The following is a 23053-nucleotide window of genomic DNA, read 5'->3' as shown; positions in this document are numbered from 1 at the left end:
CAGCAGTTGTCTTGGCTTTCCATGCCTTTTTGCACCTTCATTTCTTCATGTGTTCAATACTTTTTCCCTGTGTCATTTCACATTATTACACATAACTTAATTTCTGAACTTATTTGTTTTGGTTTCTTTGTATGTATGGATTCCTTGGGTTGTTACCAACATCTGGTGAAAATTTCATGTCAATAGCACCTTTGGAAATATATTTACTGAGACAAATGGTGAAGTGTTCAATACTTATTTTCCCTGCTGTATGTTCTAAAGTGAACCATGAAAATGCATTTCAACAACACAATTGTCAGATTAATATGTAGTATTAAATTCATGCAGCAAACCATCAACCTAAATTTGGATTTATTCAATGTATTTTGTCTTGTTGTTCTCTATGTCAGAACAATGTCAATCTAGTAGGTCCATGACTAGATGAGAGTTTGAATAAGTGTATTTTAGTCCTTCAAACTTTTATACCATTACAAGAAAAGTTTAAATGTAACACAAAAATGTAATGTGGTTTATCCACCAAATAAAAAGTCATAACAATGAACCTTATCATAAATAGGTCAAGTCTTATTGACCTATTATTATTACATTGAGCAACATCTGTGAATGTCATTCACAAATGTTTCTAGACAACCAGAAGTGGGGGGGACGCCCACTAGCGACCTCACCGCCAGCCACTGGCGACATGCAGGGAGAAAGTCTCTGGTTGTGTGAACCAGCTTTGAGGTGTCTGCTGCAGGACTATATTTTACATATATTTCATCCATGTGCTCACCATGCTGAATGATGCCATGCTCCAGCAGTCTGCGTCCCAACCGCTCGGCTTCCTCCCTGGTGGGCATTTCACCTTCCTGCAGGAGCCAGTCTATGAACTCCGAAGCCACCAGTGTCCGCTCATACGTCACACCCTCCTCTTCCCGCGTTTGCACCAGGGTGTTTTCAGTGTTCATTAACCTGTGTAGCGAGACCGTGTACTTATTAGCATGTCAAAATATCAAACTCATTGCGTATATAATTATGAGATCACCTCAAAACAGCCTGGTTCGAGAAGCGATTTTCTCAAATCAAGGTCAAAGTTCAGCAGTGCTGCTAAATATGTATGTCAACAGAAGAAGAGCAACAGAACTGTCAAGATATGCAACATTCTCTGCCATTTAAAGGCAGGTCCTGACGGGTCAAAATCAAACACTTTCATGTTTGCCACAAAGACTCGATGTTGTCAGCACACAACTAAAGATCGCCTTGAGAGATACAAGACTTCAGAGAAAATGTGAGATTCTAAGAAACAACTGAAGAACAAAAAAACCCTTGACTAACACACCATGTCAGGACCATTTGAGAACTGATCATTTATGAAGGAAGCATATGCACAGTAGATATTACAAATGCAGGCCATTCGGGTCAAAATCGTCAAGAAAAAGAGTATGATGCAACTGAAACAGCTTGAGCAAACATCCACATGTGCCAAACAAGGGCACAAATGACTCACTATCAGTCAACATGCAGTGCCAGCAATGTGAGCCTGCGTATTAGATATTTGCCATGTACATACTGAGTCTATTCTTGTGCCTTTCAAGGCAAACAGCGATTTCAAACCACTTGCAGTTGAGCAACCATATATTAATGACTGACTTTTGCAAGAAATTATATGTGGCATTGGCCTAGTTTTGAGCCCCGTTTTTTTGATCATCATTTTTCATTAATATCTAGCTATTCTGTTAGCAGGTCACACTTTTAACCATATCCTGAATGCTCTGCTTCCTTTAAAACCACAGATCTCGTTGCATGGTATGTTTGTGACAGAGATGTTATGTTTCTTTGTCTAAATATTGCTTAGTGTTTCAGTGATCAAGTCATGAGAAACAATGTCAAAGCTCAACAATAAGGGTGGCCTGATGATCCGGTCCCAGAGTGAGAGAGTTCTGGACCAGCTGATGGAACTGCCATTTGCCCCATTAGGCAAGACAATGTTTGAACTGTTTTGCGAATTCTGTTTTACACTTTAAAACTTTTTTTAAATAAAAATATATTATTTTTATTCAGCGGGAATGCATTAAATTGATTGAAAGTGACAAAGAAATGTATATATGTTACAAAATATTTCTATTTCAAATAAATACCGTTTTTTTTTTTTTTTAAGGGTTAATTTAGTCATAATTTACTCACCTTTTTGTTATTTTTTTAAACAAAGTAAGTTTCTAAACGATAACAGGTACACATTGGGGGGTAGGGCCATATACATTTTTACCAGGGGAAGTGAAAGTGGAAAAAATCCTTATATTGTAACACTGGATGTGATTTTCAGTAGTTCCTTTTAGAATTATTAATCCTTCTAAAAAAAAAAAAAAAACGGTAAATACACACATTATTCATTGTTTGTTTGCTTCTGCATGCATTTTCTACAATAGTTGAATTCTATGTGGATGTCTGTGAGTAAAGGGAACCAGATGCTAATAGACATTTTCGACATCTCAAAGACCTCCATTAGGGAAAAGGGAACAATCGGAAAAAACACTGAAGCAGGAAGTTCTTTTTTAGGGGCCATACTCCTCTTTTTACATTTGGTTTTAGTAACCCAAGCCCACAGTATATACTGAGAACACTGGCAAACAGCCCTTTTTAAAATCTCCACAACACCAGGAAGGCATAAAAAAAAAAAAGTTGTTGACAAAGGCTAATCACGGTTGCTTAGAGACAGATCACAAAACATTCCTGGCCATTTTCTTATGTAGTTCTTGAACCTAGTCAGAGAGAGTACCATTCACTCTCAAAAACATTTTATTTTTATGCTCCATCAGCAGACTGAGCTCTTCGGCGATAATGGGAAGCAAACCAAACAAGCTTCCCTAAGAGCAAAGTCTGCAAATACTGACCACAAGCTCAAATGTGTCCATGGTGATTACATAAAAGCACACTGAAGGTTTGTGTGACAGATGTCTCCCGCTGGACTTCATCTTCCTGTTATGCAAGAGCAGGGCGGCCCGTAGAGTAACGTCTACGACGAAGCACGGCATGCTGCTAAGTCGGCCTCAATCAGGTCATGATCGCAGAGCAAACACAAGCTTCTATTGCAAGATGGGTTAACCATTCTTGACTCAGATTAAACTTGCTTCAAAAATTTCACACTACTCTAACAGAGAATATTGCACTAAATGCTACTTTTTATTGCTAGAATATTGCTACTAATGCTAGTTTTTCAAAGAGACCTTCAATAGAGCTTAAACAGAAGTTATTTTACAGGACAAAGGTTAGGGTTAAATAAAAATCTAAAAAAATGACATTTGTGTCAATTAAAAAAATGTAGGCATCATTTCACAATCCAATCATGGCCAATTTATGGCTCGAAATCCCCGTAGCCCTTTCCAGCCTTGTGGAGGTGTACAATTTTGTCTCTAGTGTTTTTGGACAGCTCTTTGGTCTTGGCCATGTTAGTAGTTGGATTCTTACTGATTGTATGGGGTGGACAGGTGTCTTTATGCAGCTAACGACCTCAAACAGGTGCATCTAATTTAGGATAATAAATGGAGTGGAGGTGGACATTTTAAAGGCAGACTAACAGGTCTTTGAGGGTCAGAATTCTAGCTGATAGACAGGTGTTCAAATACTTATTTGCAGCTGTATCATACAAATAAATAGTTAAAAAATCATATATTGTGATTTCTGGATTTTTTTTTTTTTTAAATTATGTCTCTCACAGTGGACATGCACCTACGATGACAATTTCAGACCCCTCCATGATTTCCAAATGGGAGAACTTGCAAAATAGCAGGGTGTTCAAATACTTATTTTCCTCACTGTATATTTCATCCATGTGCTCACCATGCTGAATGATGCCATGCTCCAGCAGTCTGCGACTGCACACTGAATTGAATTGATGAATTGATACCATAAAATCGATGCCATTGTTACTGTTCGTATCACTGTGTATACAAGGGCTGAGGAAGATCCGGAGCTGAAATTCGGATACGGTAACATGCGTTTTATTTCCAACACGCGCTGTAAGCGGTAGACCAATTACAACAGACTGGGCCATCTGACCAATCAGAGCAGAGTAGGATCTGGGAAAAGGAAGGGTTTTGAGAGACTGAATCCTTTATTGAACCATTTCAGACAATGTAAGAAAAGAGGTGAAGTTGCAATACTGCAAAAAAAAAAAAAAATGCTTTTCTTAGTATTTTTGTCTCGTTTCCAGCTCAAATATCTAAAAATTCCTAAATCAAGAAGCATTTACTAGACAAGTAAAATTGCATAAATGATTATGTCGTGTTTTCTGAAAAATAAATAAAAAAATATCTATATTAAATGATTTCTTAAACCAAGCAGAACTATCTGCCAATGAGGTAAAACATAATAATAATAATAATAATCTTGTTTCAGTTTGAATTAAGTTTTTTTTTTACCCCATTGGCAGATAATTTAGCTTGTTTTTTTTAGAAAACACAACATCTTATGCCATTTTACTTATCTAGTAAAAACATCTTGATTTAAGAGTTTTTAGATATTTAGACTGGTAACAAGACAAAATACTAAGTAAGAAAAGCATTTTTTTGCAGTGAATGTTAATTCTGAGAAAATTAAAGTGTCTTTTGACCTTGCATTTGCATTTAAATTAAAGTGTCTTCTGACCTTGCATTTATTGTAAGAGACCTCCAAAACAAAAATAGGAAACTTTAAAATAGCATAATAGAGGCACTTTAAATATGTTACTAATCACTAAATTGCTTATTAATTACAGAAATCCTACATTACTTATTTTTCCTACAGCATGTCAAATGCTACTTTCTAAATTATTATAATTAAAAGATGTAACTGTTTAATTGTTGAGTCGTGCACAACAGTGCATAACATACACAACATGCCTAGAATTATTAAAATGTTTTTGTTTTTTTAAATATTGAAGACATGAACATTGAAGTTCGGGACAAGAATAAAACTAATAATTAAAATTATTTTTTATAGTAATTGTTGTGGTTTTGGTTTTGTTCTGAGCTACATTAACAAGCAACAACTTGCAGGTAGAGCTGCTACTTCTAAACGTATCCGGCTGGAGCACAGCATGCTCGATCAGCTTGAAATCTGTGTTACTATGGACACTGTTGATTTACCGGACGGGCCCCATGTGTTCAAAATCAATATGTACAGACTTGTACACAAGAAAAACAACACTTTCACATCCTGTTTTAGTGGTACAACCCAGTAGAGAGGAAACTACCTTGCTTGGACCTCAATAATGGATTAGAAGAAGAGGAAAAACATGATAATGTCAATGTTTAACAAGTGGGTATCAAAACAAATAGTAAACTATTAATAATTCAATAACCTCTCAGAATTGTAATGGTGTATAAAAGCGCTTACTTCTCATATATCCGTTGACCTCTCATAAAAACTTTGGCTTGACTGTCCAGTGGAAAGGTTCCGTCATCCTTCCTGAAACGGTAGAACAGCTTCATATCTTTGAACTCCTTGTGTTCATCACAAACTGTGAGGACAAACAAATTCAAAACAGGTTTGTTGTTAAGGTTTCAAGTTAAGTGCAGCTGAAAAAGTTAACAAATTAACAAAGACACTGCTACAAACACAAGTCATGGTCTAAAGATCAATTTGGTTTCCTTGACAGTGTAACAGTTGAGATCATGTTTTGTTGTACTTTTGCACATAAAATACTGAAGGGATCAATTCTGTCATCATTTACTCATGTTATTCCAAACCTGTATGACTTTCTTTTCTTCCATGAAAAAAAGGTGAAGTTCTAAAGAATATCTTGGCTGCTCTTTTCCATATAATGAAAGTGAATGGGGACTGGGCCTGTCAAGCTCCAAAATGGCAAAAACAATCACCCTAAAAGTATAACAAAAGTGGTCCATTTGACTATCATAATGACTGAAATTTAAGCTGTTATTCATTGACCTTCAAAATGTACTGCACAAGTCAAAAGAATAAAAAAGGGTACATTGACAGCATTTGATGTGAAGAAAATGGCTTCAGATCACTTATAGTTTAGCGTGCAATTCTTATGGAACACTTTTATGGAGCTTTTTTTTTTTATATAGCTCCAGTCCCCATTTACATTCATTATAACATTAGTCAGGATAATCTTCACACAGGTTTAGAACAACATGAGTAATTAATAGGGCTGGAGGGGAAAAAAAATCGATTCAATGAACTATCGCAATTTTTCTTTCTTTTTTTTTCAGAATCAATATTAATTCATTTTAAATTGCTTTATTTTAGTCCTTGGTTATAGGCAGAGGAAAGGTACCTCTTTTATTTCAGGAGAGGTCATGGCTTGACAATAAGGACTGCCAGATGAAACGAGGCTCAGGACAGTTGATGCAACTGTCACTTCCCCGATCGATAAAATCCCGGAAGTTTATCACTTGCATGTGTTTTTAAGCCTTGCCAATTTAAATATTCAAGCACAATAAGACGCGAAGGAGAACTCAATTCAATAGTTTGAGAAGTTTCGTGTGTGCACACATCCAAAGCGCGCGCCCCAGAAAGCCACTTCTCAGACAGCGCACAAATGTTAAATTGAGTTTCAGCTTTCACGTCTTTTTGCACTTGAAAGGACATATTCACACAAAATTACGTAAAATAATGCCAGTCTCGGCGAGTATCCTAGTAAACATAGACTGCTATATATCTTGTGAATGTAAACGGTTGAGTCATGAGTATATTGGATCCGTGCAGCTCTTGTGACAGCAGCCTGATAAACCTGCTGCTGCTGCTGTTTTTGTTAAAACTTTATTTTTATTTATTTATCTATTGAAATTGTGCTATTGCTCGTAATTTGATTCTTTGTTCTTATTTTATTACAGACAGTTTATTTTTCAATATGTGAGTATTAGGTGGTGTCATATCTCTTACTAGTGGACACAAGAAAAAAAATGTATCGAATCGGAAGACAGGTGTATCATCCCAGCCCTAGTAATTAAAGGAGAACTCCGGTCAATTTTTTTGTAAAATATGGAGTGCTGTCAATACAGAGAACAACGACAAAAATCGGTGTTGCCTACACCGTGTTATCCTCTTTTTAAAATTTGCACCCTGTTGACTTCAATGGGGCTGTCACGGGCGTGCAACAAGATGAACCCAAGCGCAGACAGTACACAATACAAACGGGATTTATTGATATAAAACAGAAAACAAAACCCACGAGGGGGCAAAACAACACAGGTAACGGGTGACTAGACTGACAAGGCTTAACTATATAAAGACAATAAACTTCACTAACAAAAACTCTAGACAAAGTATTCACAGCAACAACAATTCACAGATACACATTTCACAATGAACCGACAAAGGACAGCAAACACAAGGGGATTAAATAGGGACAAACTAATGAGGGAAACAGGTGAATATTAGGAGGAGATAATTACTAAATGAGGGTAACAAGGAGGGCGGGGCTGGGAAACGAGACAACACAAGCACATGGCCAAACTAATGACCAAGCGCTTGTACACAAAACATGGGTCTGTCATGATCCTGCCACAAGACTAGAGAACTACTAAAACACAAGGCAGAATCATGACAGAACCCCCCCCCTTAAGGAGCGGCTACCAGACGCTCCTCAAGAGGACATTAAACACGAGACATGACCGACTGAGACAAAGACACAAACCAGCAAAACATGACGAACAACAACAGTGGCAAACAAGAATAAACGATAACAGGATTGGGGTGAAAAATAAGAAAAAACAAACAAGGAAGGGGAGGTGGGGGAAACACAGTGTCCTTGGGGAAAAGTCCGGGGTGGATAGGTGAACTGGGGGTCTTGGGTTCACGGGAAGGGGGCTTAGGACGAGGAATGCGGGATGACTGGGAACCATGAGGAGGGGTCCTGGAGGGAACAGTCCAGGGCTTAGTTGTGACAGGGGTGGCTGAGGAAACACACAGGGTCTTGGGAACAGGGGAAGTCACAACAGGGGCGGCAACAGGGGGAACAGGAGGAACAGGGGGTCTCTCCGCTGCCGACTTGGACACGGCGCTCTCCGCTGCAGCCTGGGGCACGGCGCTCTCCGCTGCAGCCTGGGGCACGGCGCTCTCCGCTGCAGCCTGGGGCACGGCGCTCTCCGCTGCAGCCTGGGGCACGGCGCTCTCCGCTGCAGCCTGGGGCACGGCGCTCTCCGCTGCAGCCTGGGGCACGGCGCTCTCCGCTGCAGCCTTGACAGGGGCCTCCAAGATCCGGACTAGGCTCTCGAGGTACTTAGATAAAGTATCAGCAGAAACAGACCGCAAAACCTCTTTGGCAGCTGAATCGGCCACGGACCTCTCTGCCGCACTCACCACAGTCTGTTTCCCCACTGCTGCAGCGGGTTCTGGGACAGCGCTCACGGCTGCAGCGGGCTCAGGACCAGGCAAGGACGACGGTTGGGAGGTTCCTCTCCTCCTCTTCTTCCTTCTGGGCCGTGGTACCGAGGCTGTAGCTGGACTGGTGACTCTATGGAGTTCCACGGGAATTGGAACAGGCGCTGGGAAGACAGTCCCGGGATGTGTAGACTCCGTCGATGAGGCCTCTGATGCGGACTCCCAGGACAGCCGTCTTCCCCGCTTGCCGCGAAGAGTAGCCACTTTGGGAGTAGTGGAGAAAACAGTCTGGTCCCCCAGCGTAGCCACGGCAAGAACACGACCCTCCGGGATCACGGGCAGCATGCCAGGTGGAAGTGGGCTAGTGGCACTGGGCGGGTCTCTCCGTGACAGGTGGGCCACCATCTCCTGGAAAGGACGACAGACCAGCCTCTCCCGTTTAGCCAGAGGGGGGATATCATTAAGGCCCGCAATGAGGTAGCGATTAAGGAGGCTCTCAGGTAAAAAACACCTCCTCTCCTCCACGACCCGGACATACTCATTTAGAGATCGTTCTTCCTGGGGAGGAATTGGCAGTTTTCCCATCTTGGAGTCGGAGATGGCCTTGAGCCACCAATCCTCCAGAGGGTCCGCTGGAGACTGAAGGGACGAGGACAAACTGTCTGCTGGGTTCAGTTGTGGTCGGTTCATTCTGTCACGGGCGTGCAACAAGATGAACCCAAGCGCAGACAGTACACAATACAAACGGGATTTATTGATATAAAACAGAAAACAAAACCCACGAGGGGGCAAAACAACACAGGTAACGGGTGACTAGACTGACAAGGCTTAACTATATAAAGACAATAAACTTCACTAACAAAAACTCTAGACAAAGTATTCACAGCAACAACAATTCACAGATACACATTTCACAATGAACCGACAAAGGACAGCAAACACAAGGGGATTAAATAGGGACAAACTAATGAGGGAAACAGGTGAATATTAGGAGGAGATAATTACTAAATGAGGGTAACAAGGAGGGCGGGGCTGGGAAACGAGACAACACAAGCACATGGCCAAACTAATGACCAAGCGCTTGTACACAAAACATGGGTCTGTCATGATCCTGCCACAAGACTAGAGAACTACTAAAACACAAGGCAGAATCATGACAGGGGCAAGTTTTAAACCTGCTTTTAGCCTCTTAACATCCTTGATGTGTCATTACAAGTGCACAGCTAATGTGAGTGATTCCTTCTGAGTGATCACGGGTGAATCTGACTGCAGTAGATGTGAAAGATATGAATAAAAATTATGTTATTTCAGCCAGCGCACATACCTGTATTTTCTTCCTGTTTTCGGTCGAAGTCCACAGTAGTCGATTGTCGAGCACTTGTAATGACACATCAAGGATGTTAAGAGGCTAAAAGCAGGTTTAAAACTTGCCCCATTGAAGTCAACAGGGTGCAAATTTTAAAAAGAGGATAACACGGTGTAGGCAACACCGATTTTTGACGTTGTTCTCTGTATTGACAGCACTCCAAATTTACAAAAAAATTTGCTCAATGTTAAAATTGACCGGAGTTCTCCTTTAATGACAGAATGTTACATTTTGGGTTAGCGTTACCATTAATATTGTAGAATACAAATATAGGAATTCAAGTCTGTGTTGGACAAACCCACCATGGTGAATGATGCTCTGGTCAAAAAGTTTCTGCATGATCGTGATGGCAGTCTCTCTGTCAGAGGCTTCTTTGTGCTCAATTAGCCAATCAAGAATCTCCTTAGCTACAAAGCAGTTCGGATAGGTGCGGAGATGATGCCTTCTGTCCTTAATCACCTTACTCTCATGGAGTCGCAGCCTGGAAAATAAATCAGACCAAGAGTCATCTTTCCACCTGTTTCAGTGTAAATTCTTCATTTAGCAACCAGCATTAAATAACCTGCAACACAAAAACCTGTAACATCATGACACACTTTTTAAAAAATGACCTCCATACCTACATTTGCACAGCTATATCTTTCCTGGGTCAATTCATGAAGATTCAACCTAAAATAACTTCCCAATTTGTCTTTAAGAAGTACAAAAGTTTTATAGAACAGATGGTTGACATAGAATGAGATAATTAACATTGAAATTTATAATCCAGTTCACCTAAACTCAAATGTGTAATGTAATTAGACTAAACTATGAGAGTTAAATCGAAATTCAAGTGCCCACATGCGGCTTTTGGTGTCTTAAACAGTTATTATCATGACTAATTTGTAATAATTATTATGCCATTATTATTATGCCATTTGATCTTATGCAATAGCTTTATTGCACCTTTCACTTAATCATCTGTGTTAGATTACAGAATTTATGACATCTGGGCATACAAAAGAGGATATTCTGCAAAAAAAAAAAAATAATAATAATAATAATAATAATTTCAATACAATGAAAGTCAGTGGGGTCCAAAATTTTGTTGACTTTCATTGCAAGGACAAAAACAGTTGGGCAAACAGTTGTAACATTCAAAAGATCTTTTTTGTGTCTCGCAGAAAACCTACAGGTTTGAAAAGGTCTGTAAATAACAACAGAATTGTAATTGGTTGGTGAACTATCGTTTTAAGAGGTGCTGGAACATACATTTTAGCTAGTTTACAACCAAAAGAAAAAACTAAAGTAAAGTTACAGTAGGTTATGAACTCCATAAGTGCCAGCAGAAGTTTCCATCATATCTTGTTCTAACACTGATAGCTAGATATTCTGAATTATATTATCAGCAACAAGCAGTCATGCAGCAGTTGACACAACGGCATGGGGTTGACAAGTAACTGAACACCCTGTAACAAAGACTCACATGACCACAGCAGTGTGCAGCCAGTAGGTCATACTATTAAAGTGCACTTTGGCACTTTCTGACATGAACAACAGAGCAATTTGAGACACGTGATAGAACATTACTATAATAGCCTGAGTGAAATGTCAGCTACGACTAGTGTTTTCCAATGGCAAGTGGTTGGTGTCTAAAATGAGGCGAATTAATGTTTATAGGGTTTGCAGTCATATAGAACTAATGAACTAATAGTCTGAATTAATGATCAGTTATAGATCATTTCATGTTATGCATCCAGTTCTTATTTTTGGATGCAGTGCTACTGCTATCATTAATGAAAATAAAACTAAAACTAAAACTGAAATAAAAACAGACTAGCATGACTTGGAAAAAATGGAATCTAAACAAAAATAATTTATGAATCCAATGCTAACTAAAATAAAAGTGCTCACAAATTATTTTTAGTTTTTGAAAAACTTGAAATTCTTACACCCAATCTGCATTGAATATGAAAATACCACTAGATAGTAGTAACACTAGATTATGCTGAGAAATATGAGAAACATCTTTAAATGATACAGTTAAATACATTTTAAATTAAATTAAACTATTATTTGGTAGCCTTAAAATACTAAAATAAAAAAAGACTACACTACACTAAAGCAAAAGATGACAGTGAAAATGAATGAAAACTAAATTAAAAAGACAAATTGATAATAAAAACTAAATGAAAAAACTGTAATAATAATCCTGTATTGATGTGCAAGAGTGAGAAACTTTATCCACTGTTGGACAATGTTAGCCCCCATTTTATCGAGTATTTTTTTTAATAATATTTCTTGTTTTATAAAAAATAAAAAATAAACTATTATATTGTCTATCAATATTGTTGAGGAGGCACTTCCATATTTCTGGAACCCCTTGCTGTTTATTTAAAACCTGTCTGTTAACTGGACTAAACCAAAGTCTTTAGGTATGCAAAGATGGTGCGTCCTTATGTAGCCCCGCCCCTTTTCAGCCGGTTTGTAAATCCACAGCATGAAGGTAAGATCTTACGGATTTATGAATGCACCACTCGTTTTAAAATCTATGCTTAAAACGTTACAATACTCATGATAACTTTTGTTACCTCTACAATAAGTAAATCCACTTCACCAGCGAATTACTTAGAAATATACAGAGCTACTGCAAAAACGGAAGTTAAAAATTCTAAAGATGGCTGCGTGCTTGTTTCTCTAGCACACAAAATCTATTACTATTAATGAGAGAAAGTGCAACGCGGAATATGGCGGAATAAGTCCCGCCTTCTAAATAAAAGTGATTGCATCACTGCAGTTAGTGAATCAGAACAGTAAGTGTTCTGAGATGTGTGCTTATGACTGAACATGCGCATTGGCAAGTCCAGCCTGGAAAATACGTTGTTGTTTTTTTATGATTTGAGCATTTAGTAACAAATTTTAAGAAAGTGATTTAAATTATATGAAATTGAATCGGAAGAACAGCTTTGGAGAATTTGATGTTTGCCCATTCAAAGAGATAGGAGCTGTACTTGCATACTGCCTGAGAGGCGCTTTAAAGATGGACGCCGAGTGAAATGACATGCCTTAGAAGAACTTTGACTAAACTCTGTTCTGACTACCAACAGCAAACCTAGAGCTAACCTGATATCAGGTACATCTGAGCTGGGACAGGGTAAAATGTGGGTCTGCTGTCACTGCCTGATTACTGATTATACAAACCTTAGTCAGCTGTACATGGGAAAATGGAAGTGATACCAGCGATCGACAGATAAAACTGGTTCACTGTGACCTACAATAACAGGACCAGTCCTGTGGTACTGGTATTCCCACAAAACTGGGAAATAAAATCTTTCTCAAGCCCACCAAATGATATCTTTACCTCCAGGGAGTCTGTTAGAGATCCAATAACATTATTATTATATGCACCTGAAACCACATTCAGGACGTTGTATATGACATCATGTAGCCTACAGAACCTAATAAAACAGCTGAGCTTGTAAATGATACGTTTTAAGGTTGCTAGATAGTGTACCACTGAAAAAGCTATGGTGTCCTGTACTGTGATTCAGCAATCATTAATCAGATGTATTGACTAAACACCGTTCACTATCACTGTCAAGGTTCGCTACGAACAGAGCAGGTGTCTGGGAAAGGACATAGACTCAAACACAGCTGTGTTCTCCAATCAGTCACATTACAAAAAAACTCAGCAAGGTCGTGATCAACAGCAAACAAACAGATTTTCATTATGTATGTATCACAAAACTAACTCCAGCAGAAAGATCAGGGGCCAGTTGCATGAACATATCCCTTATGTTAAGACTGAGTCTTAAGTCAAGGGCAGTCAGTCTCACTTTCTAGTAACAAATCAGACCAATCTACGTTTTATATAACTGAGTCTGACTAGGAACAGTTATGAACAGTCTTAATGAAAAAAAAATTTGATGACTAAGTCGTAAAACTAGTCTTAGCCGTGCAACCGGCCCCAGGTTTTCCCCTATGGACAAACCCAAACAAATTAGCCTATAAGATACAGTGATAAAAGGGTGGACACACCAACTTCTCCTTGAAAACTCCACACTCTGAATAGTTTTTTAATTAAAAGACTGGAGTCCGACTTATAAAAGTCTGACATACATCACTGGAAGATCGAATTAGTAGAGATGATGTGGTCAAAAAAAAAAAGAAAAGTAAAATGAAACCCAAAAAAGATCCATAACATGCATTTACAAAATAGATAAGGTGAATTTAATTCCAACTTTAAAGATCACCTTTTCAAAATGGAAAATTGTGTAATGACAAATGGGTGTGCCAAATGCATTTCTTAATGTGCTATATGTCTAAACCAACAAAATTTTCATCCAAAATGTGTAATAAAAGATCAAAGTCTGAATAAAGCGATAGTCTTTTCTTCCCTATTGTGTGATGTAGCCTACTGTATAACTGAGGGGCCATTTTACACTACACTGTTTTCAACTAAAAAATTTAAAATTTTGTATGCATTTTGGCCATTCATTTACACGACAACTGCGGTTTTGGGCCCTGAAACGCAAACTTTTGAAAACGATACCATTATCGTCTCCGTGTAAACTGCAAAAAATGCGTGAAAATGTGACTGCATGCGCATTACATGTTGAGTCAATAGGAAGTGTTTCAAGTGACATCGCCAACCACTGGCCTGTCATGAATAATACAGCGTTTTTAATTAGTTTTCGGGGATCTGTGTGAAAGGGATCGTTTTGACAATAGTGTCATCTATAAGTTAAAAATTAAAAGGAATAGCATCCGTTTAACGTTGTCGTGTAAACATACCCTGAGTAAAACTACTTCTAAAACAAGAAAAAAAATGTGAGGTGGGACTTGATTTTGTCCATCGATTTTTGTTTGCTATTGCTGTGATCTCATGTGAGTGACAGATTGTCCCGCCCTCATGCCACTAAACACGTCATCAGAGAAGAGATGTCGCTGCTAGTGGGGAAGAGGGCACGTGATTAAATAAAAAAAATAATGATGTACGGATAAATCATAAAATAATAAATCCTGCATTATTCCATAAAAAAAAAGAATTGTTCATTTTTTTTTACTTCATGGTGACTTCAAATAGCCACAGTGGCAAATTAGAAGAGATCTCCTGACAGCGACGGGACACAAAGACGTCGCTCGCTTGCAGTTTCATTCATCGGGATCGTACTAGTTTTGATGCGTGCGCTACGGTAATCGGTGTAATTGGGGTGTCAAGCCACACCTACCGTAACTGTTCTCCTGTAACGAGGACTTCGGCCATGCGCTCCAGCTCAGCAGCCCTCTTCTGTGTGCTGTTCCCAATGCCGTCCATCTCTGGATATGAAATCATATTCGTGAATGTGACAAATCAAAGTTTGGAGGAAAAATACGCTTCTCGTGAAACGAATTGACATGCACAGGCGTGCTTAAATTTGTATTGGGTGTAACTGAACACGCCTCTCATATAGCATATTCATTTGGAGAGGCTTGATGATTATGACAGCTTTAATATTTGAGGTAGAATTGTCCAGAATGAAATAGGCGAAAACAACACAGCGGCATGTTAAATGTTTATGTAACACGCCGTCCGAAAGATTTCAATCAGACTCCATAATGTAAGAACGTCAAAACAAACACGCGATATGGAGAAAAAATTGTTTACCTTATTAATACCGATCAGATCGAGACTTCAAACAGATCTGAAATGATGTTTGCAGAGGAATACCAGCGATGTCACTGAAAGAGCATCACTGTTCAGTTGAAAACAGCTGAAACCTAGTCGAAATAACTTGTGTCTTTTGTGTGCCATCAAGTGCCCTCAGCCATCACATGCGTTTACATGCATGAACCGCAAAGCTTTGCAATAAATCCCACCGAAGCATCAAACTGCAGATTATTTGTGAAGACAGACTCCGGCCTTTTAATTTTCTTCATTCCATTGTGGATTGTTTACTATCCTCCAGTGAAAGCACGTTACTGTCCATGTTGCAGGGCGAGTCAACTTGACCATCCTCATAGGGGGAGTCACCATGAGGGGCGGAGCCTGGGGCCCATCACTTTAAATGTGACATTACCCGTGACATTTTTGCTGTTTTTCAAACGTCTTTTTATTCTATACATAATGGTAATTCAGAGTAATCTGCATACAAATATATTTAAAATCATAATTTAAGTCATAAAACAATCGTAACAGATGCATAAGAAGTAAAATTAACAATAAAAAGTAAAATAAACGATTTAAAATGTAAAACAAATAAAAATATACATTTTATTATACATTATTAGCCTATATATTTTATTGTTTTATTATCATCCCAGACCTAGACTTTTAATGCTAAAATCCAAAAATCTATAATTATGTATATAAATAATACATATTATGTATATAAATAAATAATATTATTACGTTTAAAAAAATATGAAAAGAGTAAGCATAATCTATCTATCTATCTATCTATCTATCTATCTATCTATCTATCTATCTATCTATCTATCTATCTATCTATCTATCTATCTATCTATCTATCTATCTATCTATCTATCTATCTATCTATCTATCAAAAACTACAAATCAGTCCACAGATGTTGTTTCATGTCCACCACAACAATTTTGTTTTTCTAAAGTTAGTGTTTACCCAGGACAAGAGTGTCAATGAAGAGCAATGAAATATGGTGCATGATGTGTGAAGAAAACAGAAAATATATCTTGGGGACTGAACACTAAGAATCCATAGTGTTCAATTGCAGTGCACATTTTTTGAGCATCACAACTAAAATAAATTGAAAGGACACATTTCAATGAAATCTTGTTATTTAGCGCCATCTTATGGACTAGTGACGTTTACACACTGTTACGCGCCCGCCTGAAAACGCTCATTGGCTCGTGGTACTGTCAATCAACCGGAACCTTCTCTTCCGGTTTAAATATTGCGGGAAAGTTGAGCTGCGTGCTGACAACAGCACAAGTGTTTATGTTGTGTGTTCAGTCGACCTGGATAAAACTATTTTGATAACATGAGGACATTAGAAGAGGTTCAAGCCACACTACAAATAGCTAAAGTAAAAGAAGAAGACCTGCATCCTATCACTTACTGTCTCTCTTTTGGAGATAGTGTGTCGTCGGGCGATTACTGTCTCCTGGAGCTGGATGATACACTTTGCAAACACATTGAAGGTGGCAAAAGGTGAATAGTGCTTCGTTTTAAGATCAACTTACCATCTCAGTATTATTTTAGAGAGATGACGTTTTTAAATTAGTATTGCATGTTGCATTCCCTTCTGGAAAAGAAGTAACGTAAACCTCAACATACTTAGTACCAGGCGCGTAGCCAGTAATGGGCCAGGGCGGCACTGGCCCACCCACATAACTCACTGGCCCGCCCAGGCAAGTTTGATCAAAATACATTTTTAGTTTATTTTTATTATTCAAATGTATTTAAGAAAATATATTAATATAAACCTGATTTATTGTTGACTGGTGTGTGTTTAATTCTGTTTCCGAATAAAATGCGTGAAAGCCTCCCTCCGGAACGTAATTGGTTGCTATGGTTGCTAGGGGTTCCGAGTCCGACAGGCAGACTCTCTAGGCGGCGGGCTCTGGCGGCCTTTAGTTCTTTGAAAAATAACTCTGTGACTCTTTTGACTATGATGAGATCATTTCTGTTTTTAATACTAAACCCAGGCACTTGCATCTTGTTTTGTAGAGTGAAAACAACAAAGGTAGGCCAGTTGTTTAACTAATTTCCTTAATTTTTGCCCGTGAAGTGATTTAAGGCGAGACACGGCAAAAACATCGGGGTTTTTTTCACTGGTCAATTTTAAGATTTTGGGCTATTTGTCTTCTTCAATGCATTATTTCAGACTTGTGGTGAAAAAAAAAATCCAAAATACACATTTAGGTCTTTATTTTACTACATTTTGTCTATTTGCGTCTGTATATTTCTCCTAAATTCAACAAAAGTTGGCGTTGTTAATCAATATGCTGCACCGCGATCGCTTTCTGCACCTGTCATAACACAAACACCGTTGAAAAGCTCTCTACTTTCTCCTGTACACAATGCTGTCGGAACCAAATATGGTAATTTCCTTTAATCAGCAACCAATCGTGAAAGTACAATGGGGCATTTAACTCTAAAAGCGAAATCTCATTGGCTGATATCAATTTCTGACAATGTGATTCGTTCAGATGCATCACGTGACGTGCTCTGACATTTTGATGTGTGTTTTTGACTGTTTTTGACTGGGGTTCTGTTCAGTTGTTGGCCATAAATGCTGTGTTATAAGTTTTGATGTGTTTTAGGTGGTTTGTATTGTTGTTGCTGATGATTTGATAAGATATTGTGTCTGTAAATAGTTGTTTCTGCTAAAAAGTATGATTTTTTACATTACAAATCTTTAAATGCTGTTTTCTCAAAATTAGTTGTTTGTCATTCTCCAGAATAACTGAGGAAGTTTTATGGTAATATCTATTATTTTAAAATGTTACCCTATTCACCTGTCTCGCCTTAAGTTACTGGTGTGTTGTGTACTGTATAGCTGAATGCCTTATAGGCTATCCTACTGTACATTGTTTAGTTTAAATTAGTTGCAATTTTTTTGGCACAAAAGCTTAATTTCCACCAGGCTGCATTGTATATGGTTGATTTAACAGAAATTGGGGAGTGTGTTGTTATTCATTTCAAACCATGCTTATTAATATATTATTATTATTTACTTATTAATTATTATTTAAGTAATTTTTTTTCTAGGAAAAACTATTGGCCCACTCACTTTTTCACTGGCCCGCCCAAAATACAATTTCTGCCTACGCCACTGCTTAGTACTTATTACGAAAGTATGCTTAAGTGCCAACTGATTGCATGTTATTTACAATGAAAAGAAAGAAAAAAAAAGGGGGAAAATATATATACATATACACACATACGTGAGTGTACTTATGTGTTAAGATAAATAGTCATAAGTCATGAAAATGTTGTCTACTCTCTTTACAGTACACTTAAATGACCTTTTATTTCATTAATATTTATATTTTATCTGCAAGTACAGTTTATTTTTTTTTTCAAATATATATTTGAAATATATATAAATATATTGACTTGAAGTTCACTACAAATGCACATTTAATTCAATTAAGTGCACTTCTTTTCACAAGGGTTGTTAATGTTTCTCTGTCTTGAATGATGTATGTCCGTTTATGTTTCTTATTAGTCTTATAATCAGAGGTGATAAAGACGAGCATGCTGTCCTGTGCACTGAAGAAAAGACGTACGACTTGAAAATTGCGGACACGTCAAACCTGCTCCTGTTTGTCCCAGGATGTAAAACGCCAGATCAGCTGCCCGACAGCTCAACATCTCAACTCATGCATGCGCAGGTGACTGACTGGAAAAGTTGTTTCTGAAGATGTGATTTTATTCTTTATAGTAGGTGATTATGGAAAGTGTAATGCTGATTGTGTGCATTGACAGATATGTTGTTGTTTTCCAGATTTGGGGTTTATCAAATAGTTATTGGGAGCTGAGAAAGCAGAGACCAAGGTTGAAGAAACTGAAGAAACTTCTCATGGAGAATCCATATGATGGTCCAGCGGTGGGCATTCAGGAGGAGGAGGCGCCAGGAGATAAGGTACACCAGGAGTCAGAGTTAGTAACTGTGCATTAAACAATTTTAATTAATGCACGACACAGAGGCAAACAACCACCCCACGTGAAGCGGAGTGTGTTCAAACTGTTAAATAAACAGCTATTCGTGTATTATCCAGCCTATACCATGGTCATTTGCCAGCACTGAAAAGTTAAAGCTGTTGTTGTTGTTTACATGTGACCGGAAGGCTAAAATTGATGGTTATTTTCATCAGTTACGATGCGCTAGATCTAGCATTCTGCCTACTTTGAATCAGACACAGATATGGTAGTGCGTAAGATTACATTTATCTGGATGAATGAATTATAGCTATTATTTGATAGAGTTATTGAAAGAGAGAGAGATGCGTGTGTGAATTACCTGTGTCTGTGCGCAGTGTCTATCTACTAACAATGAAGCTGTTTCAAAAACAGCGGTGTAACCCTTTTGTTGCTGAGAAATATTATGTAGCGATTCAGTTGAGAAGCTAAATTTAATAAAAGTCGTGGGGAAGCGTTGACAAGTGAAGTTTCTTTGCTTCTGAATATTTCTGTGTGCTGCGTGGCCTCCAATATCTGTGTGTGTGTGTGCTTCAATGAAAACAGTGCATTAATATAGAACAGTGACTTGAACTACCTGTGCAATAAATGGTTTTAATGCACACCTTCCAGCCAATCAGAATCGAGTATTCAGACAGACCATGGTAAAAGCAAAATTTATGTGTTTAGATGAGTTACTAATCCATTAACAATGCGTGTACTTTTAAAAACTTTGTAGAATTAAGATCATTTTTTGTGCCCAAAAATAACATCAAAAATTTTGTATTTATTTAATCTGTTAGTATACTATAGATGACCTTCTTGAGAGAATCCAAGCAAGTAGAGAAGAAATTGAGACGCATCTTCAAAATGTTCATGCTTGTGAAATTGACGGTGAGCTGAAACAGTTTTTGGTCAGATTAAAATTTGTCTTTCTCTCCTAAAAATGGATCAGAATACTTGGATAAGACCTTAAGTACATATTCTCTATGTAGTGTAAGGTTTATATTTTGGATATGAAAAGTGAAATTAACTTTGGGTGGGTTGCTGGTATTATTATTACAAATGATTATAATTTTTAATTGAGTTGTTATTTAATAATTCCTTAATTATTTTTTATTATTAATAATGGAGATAACCTTCCTTAAAAAAAAAGATTTGTGTCATTATTCAGTTTGTAATAAATTGTCAAAATGCTCAATTTATGTAGAATTATGTTTGATTTTGTATTTTACATTTAATAACACATTTAACACTATTAAGTGAAATTATTAGAAATTGTTTCAGATTTACTTAAAAGTTGTATAGGTCCTGGCAACTTCTTGCCCTAAGTAGTAAATCTTATCCCAATTGTTACATTTTAAAATGTATGTATGGCAAATGTTTCAGTTTATTTCTTAATAATATATTGGATGCATTATTGTTGTGTACATGTTAAAGTGATCTCTATATTAATTCATAAAGCCATAGGTGACGTGAACTGATAGACCTGTGTTTGTAGGATTTTGGAGGATCCTGGATTTTGATTATGAGATGAAGCTCCTAGGTCATGTGACCCAGCTGGTGGACTCAGAGTCTTGGTCTTTCAACAAAGTTCCTCTCACTGTTTGTCTGGAAGAGCTGGGGTCCCTTGAGCCAAAGTGAGTTAATGTGAAAGATAAGAAAAGTGTGACTAGAAAAAAAGCAGATCAAAAACTTTTAATGTTTTTTTTGTTTTGTGAACAGAGCCATGATAGAACACTGTCTCAACTGTTATGGAAGATGCTACACAAGTGAAGGTCAGTATGTTTTTATTTAATTAACATTTAATGAATGGAAGGACCCCTTATTTTCTTTTCTTTTTTCTTTTTCATTAGATGGTCAAGTCATGTTTGCACTGGATGAGGACAAAGTGTGTAGGGCCACAGCTCAGCTGCTCCTGCAAAATGCTGTGAAGTTCAACCTGTCAGAGTTCCAGGAGGTTTGGCAGCAGAGCGTTCCTGAAGGAATGAGCACTAGACTGGATCAGCTCCGGGTGAGGACATTAGTCAACTCAACAACACTTACACAAACATTGACTAACATCAGTAACATGCTCCACTGAGAACTTAAGTATTTCTCAAGAAATATGTTTGTGTCCATGTTTTTTGTCGTTCAGGGTTTAGCTCTATTAGATCGAAGCTCTAAACCAGAGACCATCTCGCTGCTGCGGGTGGAAGATTTGCCTGAGGACACACTGGAGCGATTCAACAGACTCTTCAGCCTGAGAGAAAAATGGACACAAGATGACATTGAACCCTACATACAGTGTGTATTTTGACATTTGATTGTTTTAAAGAAGACCTATTGTGCTTTTTACATTTTCAACTTTCTTTAGTGTGTAAAGTTGCTGTTTGAGCTTGAAAAGTGTCTGCAAAGTTCACAGTCTCACACACCAAATGGAGTTATTCTCTATATCAGTAAGCACTGTTTTTGAACTTCCTGAAATGCCTCGATTTTAGTCATTAGTTTTCTTCTGGGAACAAACATGTCACAATATCCCTCATTTAAAAAAAGTCCTGCCTATGGCATATGCAAAATAAAGGAGCGAGGCCTAGTTGAGTTCCATTAGTTGAGTGTTAAAACTCGCGGTTATGGTAAGATGCGTCATATTTCCGAAACGCACTCGACGCTGTCGACCAATCAACGCAATGGTCCAATCAGAGCACATTGCTGGTTTTGGACAGAAGGGCTTTATGGAGACACAAACTAAACAGTGTTACTGACAGACTTGGAAGAGAGGTGCTGCAACAATGTAAAAAATAATGTTTTTTGAATATTCATACATGAAAGGGCATAATAATTTGTAAAAGGGTATAATATGGCCTCTGTAAACAATATATATATTTTTCAAACAATACAATGCAATATCAATCTAAATAATTACTGTTGTGTATGTTGGCAAATTTCTTAAAAATTGCAACTACTGAACTGTCCTACGGCAACTGCAAGTTTTCAAAAGATTAGAATATGTACAGACATAACCCCCAACTGATTGTTGTTTCTTCAACAGAGATCTCTGTGGAGAGAAGCAGACCACTGGAGCCCTGCTGACCAAACATGCCCGTTCATCTGTGCAAAATGGTATTAAGGTCTACAATTCAAGAAGACCTGTAGCAATTTAACAACAAAACAAGTCACTGTAAAGCCACTTATTGTTGCCTTTTATGTTGTTGAGTCAATAATAAACATATTATATATTGTTATTCTGTGTATCTTCGTGTGTATTGTTATTTGAACACTACTGATACAATAAGCCTTAAAATTACTGTGTATGTTTACAGTTGGTTTAATGTTAATGTTTTATATTATTATTTCTGGTGTTGAATTTGTACTGCTTTGATTGATTCAATTAAGCATATAAGCTCTCTGATCATGCCAAAAGACACATCCATAACTCGTATTTTTGTTTATCAAATGTATATTTGTTACTAGGAATAGACACATATTACAGGTTTAAAAGCCTGCATTACAATATAATTTAAAGTAGGGAGAAAGTTTTGTATTCTGAAAGTTACATTGTTTTCATAGTTTGAGTTGGTTTATGGAAAAAGAAATGTTAAGAGTGTTTTAGAAGGGGAAATTAGAGAGAGAGTGTGGAGAAAAATGAGCTGTCTTAAACTGTAAAAGAGGGGGGGCAGTAAAAAGCAGATAAAGTGCGAAAACAAGAATACAACTTGATTAACATTGACGTAGTATTTGAAACGTCAAATAAAATGCTATTTGTATTTCCTAATAGAGG

General features: G+C 37.6%; 2 protein-coding genes across 2 annotated transcripts in view; one reads left to right on the top strand and one right to left on the bottom strand.

Moving 5' to 3' along the window:
• deptor (DEP domain containing MTOR-interacting protein) overlaps positions 1-15648 on the bottom strand; it is a 41524-nt gene extending 25876 nt beyond the window's left edge. Inside the window, exons 1-5 of the mRNA XM_081387947.1 lie at positions 15297-15648; positions 14881-14968; positions 9973-10151; positions 5353-5476; positions 773-951 (exon numbers count right to left, since the gene is read on the bottom strand). Coding sequence (XP_081244073.1) covers positions 773-951; positions 5353-5476; positions 9973-10151; positions 14881-14966 — 568 coding nt within the window. The 5' untranslated portion in view covers positions 14967-14968; positions 15297-15648. The remainder of the gene's footprint in view (positions 1-772; positions 952-5352; positions 5477-9972; positions 10152-14880; positions 14969-15296) is intronic.
• Positions 15649-16528: 880 nt separating this feature from the next.
• On the top strand, positions 16529-22524 carry dscc1 (DNA replication and sister chromatid cohesion 1). Its single transcript, XM_081389024.1, has 9 exons — positions 16529-16818; positions 18842-19007; positions 19121-19258; positions 20097-20187; positions 20795-20933; positions 21019-21071; positions 21150-21307; positions 21431-21579; positions 22325-22524. The coding sequence occupies exons 1-9, from the start codon at positions 16649-16651 to the stop codon at positions 22434-22436; spliced, it is 1176 nt and encodes a 391-aa protein (XP_081245150.1). The 5' UTR covers positions 16529-16648; the 3' UTR covers positions 22437-22524.
• Positions 22525-23053: the final 529 nt, after the last annotated feature.

The sequence above is a fragment of the Scardinius erythrophthalmus genome (assembly GCF_964197995.2).
Source record: "Scardinius erythrophthalmus genome assembly, chromosome: 16".
In the NCBI taxonomy this organism is placed as follows: Eukaryota; Metazoa; Chordata; class Actinopteri; order Cypriniformes; family Leuciscidae; genus Scardinius; species Scardinius erythrophthalmus.
This window is presented reverse-complemented; position numbering and strand designations above follow the sequence as displayed.

Excerpts from the sequence above, each read along its gene's own strand:
- dscc1 (XM_081389024.1), top strand. The coding sequence starts at position 16,649 with ATGAGGACATTAGAAGAGGTTCAAGCCACACTACAAATAGCTAAAGTA. Across the intron at positions 20,188-20,794 it reads TCATGCTTGTGAAATTGACG|GATTTTGGAGGATCCTGGAT; the intron begins GTGAGCTGAAAC and ends CTGTGTTTGTAG. Across the intron at positions 20,934-21,018 it reads CTGGGGTCCCTTGAGCCAAA|AGCCATGATAGAACACTGTC; the intron begins GTGAGTTAATGT and ends TTTTGTGAACAG.